This window comes from Simochromis diagramma, unplaced genomic scaffold (genome assembly GCF_900408965.1).
Source record: "Simochromis diagramma unplaced genomic scaffold, fSimDia1.1 OVJJ01000205.1, whole genome shotgun sequence".
NCBI lineage: Eukaryota > Metazoa > Chordata > Actinopteri > Cichliformes > Cichlidae > Simochromis > Simochromis diagramma.
In genome coordinates, this window is record NW_024386782.1 from 18,353,604 (window position 1) to 18,369,899 (window position 16,296).

Consider the following 16,296-nt stretch of genomic DNA (forward strand, 5'->3'; position numbering starts at 1 on the left):
ATTTGTATATTTTATCTTATTCTTCCCAGTTAAATTTACCCTTCATTCTAATTTGTGTTGTACAGTTATTTCATTTTTAACCTTAATTTATATTTTATTCCTTCCTAGTTAAATTTACCCTTTTTAATTTTCATATTATTTCCCTATCTTATTCATAGCCTTTCCTTTTTTTGTTTTCTTTAGGTCACGAGCAGTTGTCCAAGCATTTCACTACATATCGTACTGTGTATGACTGTGTACGTGACAAATAAAATTTGAATTTGAATTTGAAGTAAAGAGAAGAAAATGTACGGCGGAGAGACAGCTCTGGTTATAGGGTCCTGAAACTAGTGTGTTGCATAATTAATAAACAAAAATGTAGGGAAATGTGTGGCGTTGTTTGTGTCCTATATATGTGGCGTTGTGTTGTGTTGTAAATGTGTCGTTTGTCCTCAAGTTTGGTTGGTTTCAACAGATCAATAAAATTGGAAACATTATAAATATTTGCATGATAAAATACATACTGGCTATCCACACAAAAACATACTGTTGCAAAACCAAACAAAGAAAAGAGAAGAAAGCTGTAAAACTGGCTAAAACTCACAGTAGCTCACAGTGAGATGGCAAAGAAAAGCATTCAATATAAATTTGACTGATTCAGGGTGTCCAGAGTTTATTCAGTGTTAGACTTCAAGCGGACAGAAATGTTTTGGTTCACAAAAAGGTTTACTTTAATTTCCCAGAGGTGCTAGTTTCATTTGGGGAAACCTGCATTTCATGTGAGAATGAAGAAGTCACTTGGATGAGTGAAGAAATGTTTCTCCCACTGAAAACACTACGTTCAGATGAACAGAATCAACTTTCTGGGGTTTAATTTTATCATTATATCTTTACTTCAAGTTCAGCTCAGCATTTAAACAGTTTTTTTTCCAGGGGCATAACTCAGCAACAAAATCCATGAAAGGAATACCTTGTTGACAAAGTGAAAACTAAACCAATGATAGAAGGATTATAATAAAATCTGGTAAGTGTGTTGTAATTAATATTAATATGCAGAAAACAAATAAACAAGAGCATTAGTTCAATAGGGAAAACAGAAGTCACTGATAATCAAACACAAGTGTGTGTTTCTTTATTTAATGTTACTAATACACATTTTTAACCAGTTTGAACTTAGATCTAATACAGAACAGTAGATGGCAGTGTGAGACTATACTATACTACTCTACTACTCTACTACCAACACTTCAGTGATGTTCATGTTTTTATTTGAACAGGCTAAAAATTGCCCTTTCTAGTTGTTTGATTTCTTCAAAAATCCTCCTGCCAGCATCGGCGACTACTTCACCGATTCGTATCAGATGATATAATGGATTAAACTTCTCAGCTTCATCTCTGGCCTTGTTTTCACACCAGGACTGAATCTTGCGTCTTTCTTCCTCCAGTTCTCTCTCACACTTCTCCTTTAACTTCTTCATCTCCCATTCTTTCTCCTCCCTCTCCCTCTTCCTCTCCCTCTCAGTCTGGAGTTGTTCGTTGTATTTCTGCATCTCTTTCTTATATCTTTCCCGTATTTCTCTCTTCGTTTTTTCTATTTTTTCTCGCATTGCTTCTTCTTTCTCTCTCAGGATGTGTTGTTTCTCCTCTTCAATCGCCCTCTCAACCTCTTGGAACATCTCGTTGGTGTAGTGGCTTCCTCCGTTCCTCTGAACTATCTCTCTGATCTTCTGGATCAGCTCAGTGACCTGAGAGCGCTCCTTCAGTTTATTATTGAAGACGTGGTACTGACCGTTACATCTGGCCACGAGTTCCTGCAGGTCTGAGCTTTCTTCTAAGAACTCTTCAATAGTGGTGCCTTCAAGTTGGTCCCCATGGGTAAAGAGAACCATGCTGTATTTGTCTGCTGCCTGGCCAAAGGCTTCTTGAATTTTCTGAACCGTCAGCATTTCCTCTTCAGTGTATCTGCCCAGTCTGACGACCACCAAGAAGATATGGGGTCCTGGAGAAGCATTGGAGATGCACTGGCATACATCTTTAGTTGTTCTCTTCTTATCAACCCTGGTATCAAACAGCCCTGGGGTGTCAATGACAGCAACTTGCTGCCCATCCACTTTAACTTTGCGTTTTGAACACTCTACAGTCATAGATTTGGCACTGAACTTGGATTCAAAGCACTCACGACCCAGAATGGTGTTTCCAGTAGCACTCTTTCCAGTTCCAGTCTTTCCCACTACTACAATCCTGACCTCAACGTCCTTTGTCCTGCCAGGACCTGTGTAGAAAAATGAGAAATAATGAACTAGGATCTATATCAAGCTGTAAATACATTCTGAACATCAACTAAGTTTTGGCATAGATTTTTCTAGATTGCAAAAATTTGCAGATACCCAAGAAGATGTGTCACAACTATTAATTCTGTGAGGTCATAGTCATGATCAGTGATGTGTATGTATGTTATTAATCATCATTTTGATTGGTTTTTTTTGTTTTGTTTTTTTAAATTTACCTCACATACATATAAAATCCTAAATCATAGTGTTGGGATTGGAGTTTGAAGCTAGGATTAGAGGGTTAAAAGTTATTTCAAAGTGATTTTCAAAGCTACAGCTACAGCTGCTTTCTACAAAAGACTTTCTCCACAGGGCTTGTCTAAAATTTAATTATTCAAGCCTGATCACTGCTGTAACATTAAAAACACACTACTAACATGAAGACTTACCAAGTTTGCTGTCCTAAATTGTGCAATGCAGATACTTCTTCTGGTCTCAAGTCAGAAGTGAAAGTCAGAGACTTTTCTGCACCCTCTTTAACAGAACATATCAACCAATTCACACTCACAATTAACTGCATTGGACACAGAGTGAAAGTAAAATTTTTGTGGTATTTTTCCAGTTATAAGCAGAGATGGGCAGAGATGTAATCCGATTACTTTTTTCAAGTAACGAGTAAAGTAAGGGATTAGTATTGAGAAAATGGTAATTAGATTACCGTTACTTTCCCATAGGAACACTGCGTTACTGCGTTACTAAAACCGTGATTTTTTTTTGCGAGAATGTCTCATGACAGTGACGTAAGCAAGTGCAACGTTCGTGACAACAGCTATGTGCAGATCAACAATGGATCATATATCGAGTGCGGGAGAGAGCATGAGCGTGCAGCGTTTAAAGCGTGGAAGTACTGACCTTACTTTAAGTTTGATTCCATAAAAAGTGACAAAAACATTAGCGTCCGTTGTGCGTGGGAAGAAAACTTCTTTTTACAGCGAAAAAACCCCCATAAACTTCCAAGCAAGCACCGAGTGCACAACGACGTAATGGGAAACTCACAGAGAAACTCGCGGATTCTTCCACTGACTGCTGCGGCACACCTGCACCAGGGTAAACCTCCACCTACCCCACTCCTGCTTTACAGGTGAAAATAGAGCAAAAGGACCGCTAGACCAAAGGACTTTATTTATTTTCTGCTGTGTTTTACTTGCATCTATTTGAGTGTAAACACACAAAAAAAATATTTTATGTGCTGGAATGTGCAGAAAATAGGTTTAAATATTAAACAAATTTCTTCCAGTCAGAGAATGTTGCATATAATTAAATTTTTGCTTGATGCATGAAGTTAAAAGATTAAAACTAATAAAACAAGTTTTAAAAAGGGACTTTTCCATTTGATTACATTTTGTATGATGGATTATGCAGAAAAAGTAGAATTGGGCTGAAAGATTTATCGCTTTATCACCTATTCAGGTTGTAAATCGTGTTTTTAAAAAGTAACTAAGTAACTAAGTAATTAATTACTTTTGAAACTAAGTAATCAGTAAAGTAACGGGATTACTTTTTTGGGGAAGTAATCAGTAATTAGTTACTGATTACTTTTTTCAAGTAACTTGACCAACACTGGTTATAAGGGTTTTTGTATAAAGCTGGATAACCATGTTGATTTCTTGAATTCTTTGCACCATGTGCATTTCCTCTTCAGTGTATCTGCCCATCTGAGAGCATACAAGAAGATACAGGGTCATGGAGAAGCTTAGGAGATACACAGGGATGCACCTTTGTGATTTTATCCAAGGAAGGCCTGGTATCAGACAGATATATAGCTTTCCCTTTAGAACAGGCTACATTCATAGACTTAGCACTTCACTTTGATTCAACGCACTGATGTGCTAGAATGATGTTTCAGTCAGTCTGATTAGTCCTGTGCATTACAAGCACACATTGCATGTGTATTTAGCAGTAAAGCAGCTTTAGTAACTGTTTATATTTATTTATTTTGATGTTTTTGGTTCTATTCATGAACAAATATAAGTGTGAAAACAGTAATGTGCTCTGCTTACTTTCAAAGTCTAATGAAAAACTCAACAAAAATTGGATCTTATGAACATCTATTTTCTGTTTCAGGTCCTTCAGGTGCACTGTTTTATGTCCTGGTTATTTACTACAGCACTGAGGACCACCGCCCTCCTGCAGGTACAGGAAGTCACTGCATTCACTCTTCAGACTTTGCTTTCTGCTCCCAAAATCATTTACAAGAAACTGCAGCATTATTTCTGAATAGCAAGCACTGCTGCACAGATTAATATAGATTTCTTTTGCTTTCAGTTTCGTTTTTTGATTTGTGCACCAAACTCAAATTTATCTGATGTGCAAAGCCAGACCCCTGCCCCCCCCCATCCCCATTTACAAGAAACAGCAACACTTTTTTAGAAGTACAGACACTGCAGCACAAAGCAGTTCTTGCAAAACATTAACATTTGCAAAATGTTATCTTATAATCTCAAAATATTTTTAATAAAATTAACATTTTTAATGAACAATATTCAAGAACAAAAAAAAATATTCACATAGTAGTTAATGCAGACAGATGCTGATTTCTGAATACATTTGAGTCCATGTCCGGTTTTAGAACAATCAGCTTGTAACGGAAATAACGGGGCCAAACTATAATTTCATTTTCACTCTGTGCTCAGTAGAGTCAGTTGTAGGTGTGGTTTAGCTCATGCTGCTTGTTGAAGAAGCTGCAGCACAGTCTTTGCCTTTCACTTCTTGCTCCACTTCTGTTGGCTACACAACACTGTTTGGACTGAACATCAACAGAAGCAATTACAACCCAAGCATGGCTGGCAAGTTCGGTAAGTCATCATGTTAGTCATGTTTTCTAGAGTTACAACAGTGATCATTTAAAACTTTAAAACTAAGATAGAAAGACAGAAACAGAAACAAGATCATTGACGTTAGTACCGTATTTTCACGACCATAAGGCGCACTTAAAAGTCTTAGATTTTCTTCAAAAAGTACGGCGCGCCCTATAGCGCAGTGCGCCCTGTGTGTTGTAATGAGGACATAGTAGAGAACACCATGAGAACGCTAAAGGGTGAAGTGTGTACGTTGACTTTATCGCACATACCTGTATAAAAGAACAGGTATGTGCGTTATGCAGGACATCGTTGTTTTAACAACCCTGAAAATGGCAAAGAGACACGCTTACGAAGCACAGTTTAAACTGAAGGCCATCAGCTACGCGGAGGAACATGGAAATCGAGCAGCGGCGAGAGAATTTAAGATTAACGAATCGATGGTTCGCAAATGGAGGAAGCTAGAAAACAAGCTCCGGCAGGTCAAGAAAACGCAGCTGAGTTTCCGCGGACATAAGGCGAGGTGGCCCGAGTTGGAGGAAAGACTCGAGCGGTGGATCATCGAGCAAAGAACGAGCGGGAGAAGCGTTTCGACGGTCACCATTCGGCTAAAAGCAGTTTCACTAGCTGAAGAGATGAACATTGAACATTTCCAAGGAGGTCCGTCTTGGTGCTTTCGTTTTATGAAACGGTGCCATTTTTCCATCCGGACCAGGACTATGGTAGCGCAGCAACTTCCAGCGGATTATAAGGAAAAGCTGGCCATCTTCCGCTCCTACTGCAGCAAACACATCGGCGACAAAAACATCCAGCCCAGCCACATCACAAACATGGACGAGGTCCCGCTCACTTTTGACATCCCGGTGAGTCACACTGTGGAGAAGAAGGGGACCAGCACGGTAGCGATACGCACAACAGGGTATGAAAAGTCTTCTTTTACTGTTGTGCTTGGTTGCCATGCTAATGGACAGAAACTGCCGCCTATGGTGATTTTTAAGCGAAAGACTTTGCCTAAAGAGAAGTTTCCAGCAGGAATCATCATTAAGGCAAATGAAAAGGGCTGGATGGATGAGGAAATGATGAAAGAGTGGCTGAGGGAGGTGTATGTAAGGAGACCAGGTGGTTTTTTCCACGCATCACCATCGCTCTTAATCTGTGACTCTATGCGTGCCCATCTCACAGCCGATGTGAAAAAACTAGTGAAACAAATGAACTGTGAGCTTGCTGTCATTCCGGGAGGCCTGACAAAGGAACTCCAACCGCTGGACATCGATGTGAACCGCCCGTTCAAAGTAAGGCTGCGAGCGGCCTGGGAGCGATGGATGACCGATGGAGACCACAGTTTCACCAAGAGTGGAAGGCCGCGCCGGGCGAGTTACGCCACAATTTGCCAATGGATTGTAGATGCTTAGGCTAACATGTCTGCTGGCACTGTTGTTCGAGCTTTCGCAAAAGCCGGCATCATTTCCGAGGAGCCGCACGGCACGGAAAGTGACTCTGACAGTGAAGAAAGTGAACCTGGCATGTTTGATGGAGATTTAGCGCAGCTGTTCAATTCAGACACAGAGGATGAGGACTTCGATGGGTTTGATTGATGATAAAAATGTGAGTACCAAACTTTGTTTTGCTCCTGCTTTATTTTTAAATACGCACACTTGTATGCTTGTGTGTTGTTGATGATGACGATTACTGGTAATAAAAATGTGAGTACCAAACTCAGTTTTGCTCCTGCTTTATTTTTAAATATGCACACTTGTATGCTTGTGTGTTGTTGATGATGACGATTACCGGTAATAGAAATGTGAGTAAGGTACCGAACTCAGGTTTTCTCCCGCTTTATTTTTAAATACGCATACGGTACTTGTATGCGCCCTATAATCCAGTGCGCCTTATGTGTGTGTTAAATACAGTAATGGCACACATAACTGAGACTGCGCCTTTTAGTACAGTGCGTCTTATGGTCGTGAAAATACGGTATTAGACACAGACCTGTGATGGTTTAAATAAATGTTTTAAGTCTGAAAGGGAGTAGGTAGAAGCTTAATGTTTATCAAGACCTACCCCATTATACAAAAATGAACAAAAAATAAAAACTACTTTTGCACAACCTGCCCACATTTTCATTAGCTAATAATAATAACAAGTAATAATAATGGGCAATAGGAAAACAAAGACTCACTGTTCTCCTTTGGTCATTACTATTGTCCATAGTGCTCCTTTCTAACCATGTCAACCTGCTCCTTATTTAACCAAGTCTCTGAGACAGCAGTTTGTGAATTTTGCTCTGAGATGTGGAAGAGAGGTCATAACTTTTGAATGTCCATTAAGATTCCTGATATTAAATATGTTATCCACTGTAACATTATAGGTACACGGTTCATAAGTGTGATATTTACAAGCCATCTGTGATTATATCGAAAGAAAAAAGGATTAATTGCATTTCCTGATAGCAGAGTGTCAGGGTCATTACTGAGGATGACTCTGATTTCACAGGATCAACAGCAGAATAGAGACTTGTGACCCATCTCTGTAGATGTTGAATTAACTTTTGACCATCTACCAGAACATTTGTAACCTAAAATACCAACCCCAAACCTGGTGCATGATCAGGTATATGTATAATAAGTACAATGTATTTCATGCCATGTATTCTTTCTGATCTTTCTACACAGATTCTGGCAGGACAAACGATGATGAGATCAGGATTGTGATGGTGGGGAAGACTGGAACTGGAAAGAGTGCTACTGGAAACACTATTCTGGGCCGTGAGTGTTTTTATTCCAAGTTCAGTCCCAAATCTATGACTGTAGAATCTTCCAAAGGAAAAGCTACAGTGGATCGACATCGAGTTGCTGTCATTGACACCCCGGGCCTGTTTGATACCAGGGTTGATGAAGAGGAAACTCAGAAAAATATATGTGAATGTATCTCCTATGCTTCTCCAGGACCCCATATCTTCTTGGTGGTCGTCAGCAGAGATGGGCAGTAACGCGTTACTTGTAACGAGTAAAGTAAGGGATTACTATTGCAAAAACGGTAATTAGATTACCGTTACTTTCCCGTAGGAACGCTGCGTTACTGCGTTACTAAAACCGTGATATTTTTGCGAGAATGTCTCACGACAGTGACATAAGCGAGTGCGCCGTTAGTGACAACAGCTGTGTGCAGATCAACAATGGATCACATATCGATTGTGGGAGAGAGTATGAGCGTGCAGCATTTAAAGCGTGGAAGTACTGACCTTACTTTGAGTTTGATTCCATAAAAAGTGACAAAAACATTAGCGTCCGTTGTGCGTAGGAAGAAAACTTCTTTTTACAGCGAAAAAAACCCCTAAACAAGCACCGAGTGCGCAACGACGTAATGGCAAATTCACAGAGAAACTCGCAGATTCTTCAACTGACCGCAGCACACCTGCACCAGGGTAAAGCTCCGCCTACCTCAGTCCTGCTTTACAGGTGAAAATAGAGCAACAGGACCGCTGAGTCTTTGACTTTATTTATTTTCTGCTGTGTTTTACTTGCATCTATTTGAAAGACTGAGTGTAAACACAAAAAATATTTTATTTTATGTGCTGGAATGTGCAGAAAATAGGTTTAAATGTTAAACTAATTTATTCAAGTCAGAGAATGTTGCATATAATTAAATTTTTGCTTGATGCATAAAGTTAAAAGATTAAAACTGATAAAACAAGTTAAAAAAGGAGACTTTTCCATTTGATTACATTTTGTATGATGGATTATGCAGAAAAAGTAGAATTGGGCTGAAAGATCTATCGCTTTACCACCTCTTCAGGTTGTAAATCGTGTTTTTAAAAAGTAACTAAGTAATTAATTACTTTTGAAAATAAGTAATCAGTAAAGTAACGGGATTACTTTTTTGGGGAAGTAATCAGTAATTAGTTACAGATTACTTTTTTCAAATAACTTCACCAACACTGGTCGTCAGACTGGGCAGATTCACTGAAGAGGAAAAGCAGACAGTGCAAAAGATTCAAAAAATCTTTGGCGCTGATGCAGACAAATACAGCATGGTTCTCTTTACCCATGGAGACCTACTTGAAGGCACCACTATTGAAGAGTTCTTAGAAGGAAGCTCAGACCTGCAGGAACTCGTGGCCAGATGTAACGGTCAGTACCACGTCTTCAACAATAAACTGAAGGAGCGCTCTCAGGTCACTGAGCTGATCCAGAAGATCAGAGAGATAGTCCAGAAGAACGGAGGAAGCCATTACACCAACGAGATGTTCCAAGAGGCTGAGAGGGCGATTGAAGAGGAGAAACAACGCATCCTGAGAGAGAAAGAAGAAGAAATACAGAAAGAAAAGGAGAAAATGGAGAGAGAAATACGGGAAAGATATAAGAAAGAGATGCAGAAATACAATAAACAACTCCAGGCTGAGAGAGAGAGGGAGAGGAAGGAGAGAGAGGAGGAGAGGAAGAGGGAGAGAGAGGAGATGAATGAGGAGAGAAAGAGAGAGATGGAGGAGAGAGAGGCAGAGAGGAAGAGAGAGGAGAGGAGAGAGAATGGGAGATGAAGAAATTAAAGGAGAAATGTGAGAGAGAACTGGAGGAAGAAAGACGCAAGATTCAGTCCAGATATGAAAATGAAGCCAGAGATAAAGCTGAGGAGTTTAATCCATTATTTTTTCTGACAGTACCTGCTGAAACCGTACTTAATGTTGGCCATCCAGTGGTTGGAGGAGTTAAAAAATTTTGGAAGATGTTAAAAACCACTTTTACACCCAAGCATTGAATGACAGTCAGGATCTTTTCATATAGAAACTCATGACGGCCACGCTGCATCATTGTACCATTGTTTTAAACTTTTTCTTAGAGTTCCCTGCATGTCTAGACTTCCTAGCATGATGTTGCAGATAGCAACAAGTTCAAAAGTCGTAATATTTTGGGAATTATATGTGAGGTTCCTGTAAAATTTGTCAATCTTCTTTCTGAAGTTTTGAAGCTTTTTCTTTTCATTTACAGCTCGCTGTTTTCACACAGCAGATCCTGTGGACATATTGAATTTCCTTCTAATGTTATCTTAGTGATTTATTAGTTGAAGTAGAGTCTTACTGTGGGCTTTTGGGACATTCAGTATTCAGTCATGGTAATATTATAGTTAGAGATATCTGTATATGTTTAACATTTTGACAAACATATTTATGTTTTATGTGAAATGATTGATGTAGGTGTGGATGTGAGACCATATTATTATTTTTGGTGACGGACTTTCAGCATGAGCAGGATGTACCCTCTCACTCTGTAACAGTGGTTAAACACATAGGCTCCAATAGATAAGTAGTTAAGAAACTGATCATGGGAGCTCTTTGTGACTTCTCTTGTTGGCAGTGATGGGTTGTTTTTGTTTGTTTGTGAGATTTACTTTTCTTCACTTTCTTGGTGAATGAATCCATCTTTGCTCCAACTTTTAACTTCCCCTTGACTGAGTTGTTTGCGTTGCCTTTTGCCTTCACATGTGTGACTCGCAGCCTGACAATAAACTTAGATTTGTGGACTTTGTGCCATGACCTCTAGAACTGTAAGCATTGGTCCTTCTTTTTTAACCTAGTTGTCTCCTTTAAAATACGTTTGTGAGTCACTGTCATAATTCAACTGAGTGTTGTTCTTGCTTTCTCAGTGTTGCTGGTTAACCTTATATATATATTTTTTTAAAAATATAATTCTGGAAAATACAAAATATTAACTTACAGGTTGAATAGTAGTATCTTAGCTTCTCACAGTTATTTATCTAGTACTGCATCACATTCTGATCAAACTACTGCCACAAGCTAAATGTCCACATTCTCACATGTAGATTTTAAAGATCTGGAAGAAAGTAAGCATCAGTTAAAGCCTTGCAACTCTCTACTTCACCCCATCAAAACAAAACTATTTAAACCTGTATCTCATTGTTTTACAAATCATTTAGTAAATATTATCAACAGCTTGCTACAGCCTGGTATTTTCCCTGTTTCTCTCAAATGTGCAGTAATCAAGGCGAGAGGTGGGGTACACCCTGGACAGGTCGCCAGTCTGTCGCAAGCTGCAGAACATTTCAATACATAATTATTTTGTATAAAGGTGGAGTTTGTTTGATAGTGAAATTACACTTAGTGTGGGACATTGGGCTGTTTGGATCAAGTAATGACCTGAACCAAAGCTTGATTGTTGGACAGTTTCATTCATTATTGCATTATGAAACACATGTGTCCTAGATAAATGTTTGTCATTAAAGTGGAGCTTAAAGTTTAATGGGAGAGCCAACCCTGCTGGTAACTGTAGCCATGCTAAAAAGCAGCCAACAAACAGGCAGCCTACACAGTCACAGATGTGCTTCCAAGCTAGAAGTTCCACCTGCATTCATTGCAACCTAAACATTATAAAGTTCCCTAGAGTAACTCAGTAAGCCTAACAGGGGATAGGTACTCCTGCCTGAACTGACCACCACAGATACAACCCAGCCACAAAGTAAAATCAAATGCACCTAGCTCCTAAAGTAACCTGCCTACACCAACCTGACATTTCTCCTCCCTAAGCTGGATGAATGTAAGTTAAATGACTACAAACATAAAAACCAGTAGCTTGCAGACACTGTGATTGTCACTTACAGAGATGATATCAACAGGTAATGACGGAACAAGAGAAATACAGAGAAAGAATGCAAATGCTTGAAGAAGAAGACAAATGCACATCCGCAGACCAAGAAGCTGCTGCAATGTCACAACGTCTCCTAGAGGAAAAGGAGGAAACTGAGTGCAAGTTAAAGAGAAAAAGAGAAAGCAGCTGTGATAAAGAGACAACAAGAGGAAAGTGTTGCAAGGAGAAGGTCAGGTGAAGACTTAAGAAGAGAAATTGAAAGATTGGAAAATCTGAAAGGATTCAAAGCAGCACAGGCAAAACTACAAGTTTATGAGGAAGACTACGCTTCAGTAAAGCAAGAAAGAGTCACACTAAACCCTGCAAACTTACAGGTATCAGAGTCCAAGAATAATGCTAATCAACCCTTACAAGAAGAGAGTTAAACGTCACTTATGAGAGTACAGGTGAGCTTGTAAAGGTTTTGGCAGAAGCTATGTCAGCTAATAGACTACCTGTTCCAGATCCCTCTGTATTTAGTGAGGATCCACTTAAGTTTAAGCATTGGAAAGCATCTTTTCAGACTCTAATAAAGAGAAAGAACATTTGGATTGAATTCAAAATCCTGCTCCTCACATACAAGGTCTTAAATAATCAGGCCCTGTCTTATCTTAATGACCTTGTAGTACCATATCACCCTATTAGAGCACTTCGCTCTCGCACTGCAGGCTTACTTGTTGTTCCTAGAGTATTTAAAAGTAGAATGGAAGGGAGAGCCTTCAGTTTTCAGGCTTTTCCTTTTTGCTAAAGCATATAGTTAGGGCTGGACCAGACCCTGAATCCTCCCTTAGTTGTGCTGCAATAGACGTAGGCTGGTGGGGGACTCCCATGATGCATTGAGGTTTTCCCTTTTCAGTAACCTTTTTCACTCACTATGCGTTAATAGACCTCTCTGCATTGAATCATATCTGTTATTAATCTCGGGTCTCTCTTCCACAGCATATCTTCTCTCCTGTCTTCCTTCTCTTACACCAACCGGTTGCAGCAGATGGCCGCACCTCCCTCAGCCTGGTACTGCCGGAGGTTTCTTCCTGTTAAAAGGGAGTTTTTCCTTCTCACTGTCGCCAAAGTGCTCGCTCATAGGGGGTCATTTGATTGTTGGATTTTTGTCTGTATGTATTATTGTGGGGTCTACCTTACAATATAAAGCGCCTTGAGGTGACTGTTGTTATGATTTGGCGCTATATAAATAAAATTGAATTGAAAACGGTATCCTACATGCCTGCATGAAGAAAGACAACGACGAGACAAAGAAAGAACCACCTACGGAACAACATGTAAGTGAACTGAAGGAAACCCAGCAACAGGTAACACAGTCACGAGACACAGTCGATGAGACCACGTCTAATTGAGTGACTCATAAAAGTAAAAACACACAGACATCTTCGATCCTACCAGTCTATGTATCCACAAAAAATGAGCCAAGCAAAGAAGTACTGACCTACGCTCTGCTGGACACAGAGTGATTTTTCATTTATTCTTAATGAAGTAGCAAATAACTTGGACACAACCAAAACCCAAGTTAAGCTCAATCTATCTACAATGTCATCCAAGAAAACCACTGTACCCTGCACAAAACTTCAAGCTCTGCAAATAAGAGGACTGTTTTCCAAGAAGAAACTCACTGTGCCAGCTGTTTACACACGGGACTTTATACACGCTAATCGTAGCCATATTCCTACTCCAGACACTGCAAAGGCATGGCCACATTTGGAGCATCTCACTGAAATTCAGATGATATCTCCACAATAAGGTTCATTACATCTGCAAGACACAAGTAAAGGAAGTAACATTTCCAGATGTAATCAAAGCACTTTATTCAGACTTTACAGAGAGAGCAGTGGAAAAGACAAGCATTTCACTAGAAGATGTCCGCTTTATAAAAGCTACAAGAAGGAATAAACCAAAAGCTAGATGGACGTTATGAAGTGCCGCTGCCTTTCAAAAGCAACACACCAAATCTTCACAATAACATGCCAAGTGCAATGCAACGTTTAAGTAGTCTCGAACGCAGATTCAAAAGAGACCAAAGGGACCACACAGACTATGCAAATTTCATGGAGAACATGATAGCATGTGGTGACGCAGAGAAAATGCCAGAGAAAGAACTCTGTAATACCCTCAAAAGCCCGGAAAAATATGCGTAGTCTTTGACTGCACTGCACCATATCAAGACACCTCGCTGAATATCAGAGGTGGGACCAAGTCATTGTTTTGCAAGTCTCAAGTAAGTCTCAAGTCTTTATCCTCAAGTCTCAAGTCAAGTCTCAAGTAATGTCAGGCAAGTCAGAGTCGAGTCTCAAGTCACTGGTGTAAAAGTCCGAGTAAAGTCACAAGTCTGAAATTTTGAATTTCAAGTCCTTTCGAAAAAAAAAAACGAAAAAAAAAAACGAAAAAAGAATGTTGCAGTTATATGCTAAATGTAAATATTAGACCATGTAATTTTTAAATCTGTGTTTTTCTCAACACATGACAAAATAGTGAACTTAGAAAATATACACAAATTGTGAAATTGCACCTCTTTAAAATGCAGCTCAATTAAACCTAGCTCCAAGAATAATTTTCACCGACAGTTCTGAGATAAGCTGCATGTTATTCTTGGATGCAGTTGTAGGACCGGCTTTAAAATCGCATGACAAAAATATCATACATATTTAAAAAAACTGCATCACCAACGTAGCCTGGACAACATTTGCTAGTTAGATGAAGTCAGCTATCTCATTGTAGCATATTTATATGCATATTTATAATTATACGGTTCTTGGAGTGAGTGCATACACTCATGAAGTTTAGTAACTTCAGGTCACTGCAACAAGCCCAGGTACAGTTTACCGACGGATGGGTACAGGACCTTGAAATGCACCGTGTAGAACGAAAGACCATCGTACGTATCATAAGTTTACCAGTCTCACAAATCGTCTTCATAAATACACATTCGTTAACCGTTTATTAATAGGACCTTTGCGCTCAACGGTAATTAATTAGCAGTGGAAATAATTTCTGGTAGCATCACAGAAATGTAGCAGTGACAATAATACTGTATGCTGTAATCGCACTGGGCAATTAGTGATACAAAAAACCTGTTTTATCCTGTGAATAAAAGTATATGTTTTTGTCAATGTACCATGGTAATAACAGAAGCGAAACACAATATTGTGTCAGGACAATTCACTATTTATGCACAATAAATAAAGGAGCATAGCGCCACAATTTCTGTTCAGCGCCAGACTTGCTTGTAACCTATATCACCAATTATGTTATGAAAATGACGTATTAACTACTAAAAAACACTGATCTTCATGTAAATGCTTGAGCAGACTAACCTGTGAGCTGGAGTGTTCTGGGACGTTATATTTGGTCTTTGAATGGCTGCAATCCAGGCCATCCGTCGCGTCTTTGTTACTTCGGAAACATGGCTTGAACAATTTCTCTTCAACGACGTAATCCGATAACAACCGATCTCTTTACCCGTCGGCTTCCCGTGGCTGTCATGCGACCGGCTATTGCAGTTAATAATACAACGGTTTCTTGACATTTTTGTGTTTCTTTTTATCGCTGTGTGACTGATTTCAATTGAAAGCCTGCGTGCGCTAGTACCTCTTGCCACGAGTTCCCAGAATCCTTTGCGGTTTTACCCCTGAATGACGTCACATTTTCAATCTCTATTCTTACTGGAACAGTGGCGCGGCTGCCCCTCTGTTGGTCTTCCATGGTCTCTTGTGTTCTGGGGGCCTCTGGATGTCTGGAGTTTTGATCTCCTCCATACCCGCTTCACACCCTGGAGGACGGGGCTGTGGCCCCCCCACACTCCCTAGCAGATCATTACATGGAGAAACCTTTGGAATGCAAGCATGCTGATCCACACAGGTATGCACACAGGTGTACACATGGGTATTCACAGACGCGGACTAAAGCTTTCTTGGCTGCTGCCTCAAAGCACACTGTGCGCTGTCTATCTTGCGTGCGGCACAATATCGTTTATTATTTAGTAACTATTGATATCTATGACTAGCTAGTTTATTGTGATGGTGCTTTGTTTTCTCTATTATTATGTTGCTCTTTGTTGTTTGCTGTCTCCTCTGTTTGTTTGTTTTTTTTTTGTTTGTTTGTTTTTTTCTCCATACAGGTGACCCAGGAGTGTGGTTTTTTTTTTTTTTTTTTTTTTTTTTTTTTCTCTCTCTTCCCCCCCCTTCTCACCGTCTCTTCTCCCCTTTGGTTTTCTTTCTTTCTCTCCCCCTCTTTCTCTCATTCATTCCCCCTGTCCTATTTATTTAAAAAATAAATAAATAAAAAATTAAAAAAAAAATTAAAAAAAAAAATGACAAAGGATGAACTGAAGCTCTGCCATCACGTAATGTCGCATACTGCTGTTTCTGATGTCATTTAAAAAAAAAAAAAATAATAATAATAATAATAATAATAATAATACAACGGTTTCTTGACATTTTTGTGTTTCTTTTTATCGCTGTGTGACTGATTTCAATTGAAAGCCTGCGTGCGCTAGTACCTCTTGCCACGAGTTCCCAGAATCCTTTGCGGTTTTACCCCTGA

At 39.4% G+C, this 16,296-nt stretch overlaps 3 protein-coding genes across 3 annotated transcripts; 2 read left to right on the top strand and 1 right to left on the bottom strand.

The window, feature by feature from the left end:
• Positions 1 to 992: 992 nt before the first annotated feature.
• LOC120722897 (GTPase IMAP family member 9-like) lies at positions 993 to 4,517 on the bottom strand. The gene is made up of 2 exons (XM_040014080.1): positions 4,415 to 4,517; positions 993 to 2,251 (listed from the first exon to the last, which is right to left on the bottom strand). Exons 1-2 carry the CDS (start codon positions 4,515 to 4,517, stop codon positions 1,245 to 1,247), a joined length of 1,110 nt encoding a protein of 369 aa, XP_039870014.1. The 3' UTR covers positions 993 to 1,244.
• Positions 4,518 to 4,843: 326 nt separating this feature from the next.
• On the top strand, positions 4,844 to 8,096 carry LOC120722906 (GTPase IMAP family member 4-like). Its single transcript, XM_040014092.1, has 2 exons — positions 4,844 to 5,104; positions 7,780 to 8,096. The coding sequence occupies exons 1-2, from the start codon at positions 4,972 to 4,974 to the stop codon at positions 8,094 to 8,096; spliced, it is 450 nt and encodes a 149-aa protein (XP_039870026.1). The 5' UTR covers positions 4,844 to 4,971.
• Positions 8,097 to 9,035: 939 nt separating this feature from the next.
• LOC120722912 (GTPase IMAP family member 4-like) lies at positions 9,036 to 9,815 on the top strand (the record flags this gene model as incomplete). The annotated part of the gene is made up of 1 exon (XM_040014104.1): positions 9,036 to 9,815. A coding segment is annotated over one exon (609 nt), but the record flags the coding sequence as incomplete, so codon positions are not given.
• Positions 9,816 to 16,296: the final 6,481 nt, after the last annotated feature.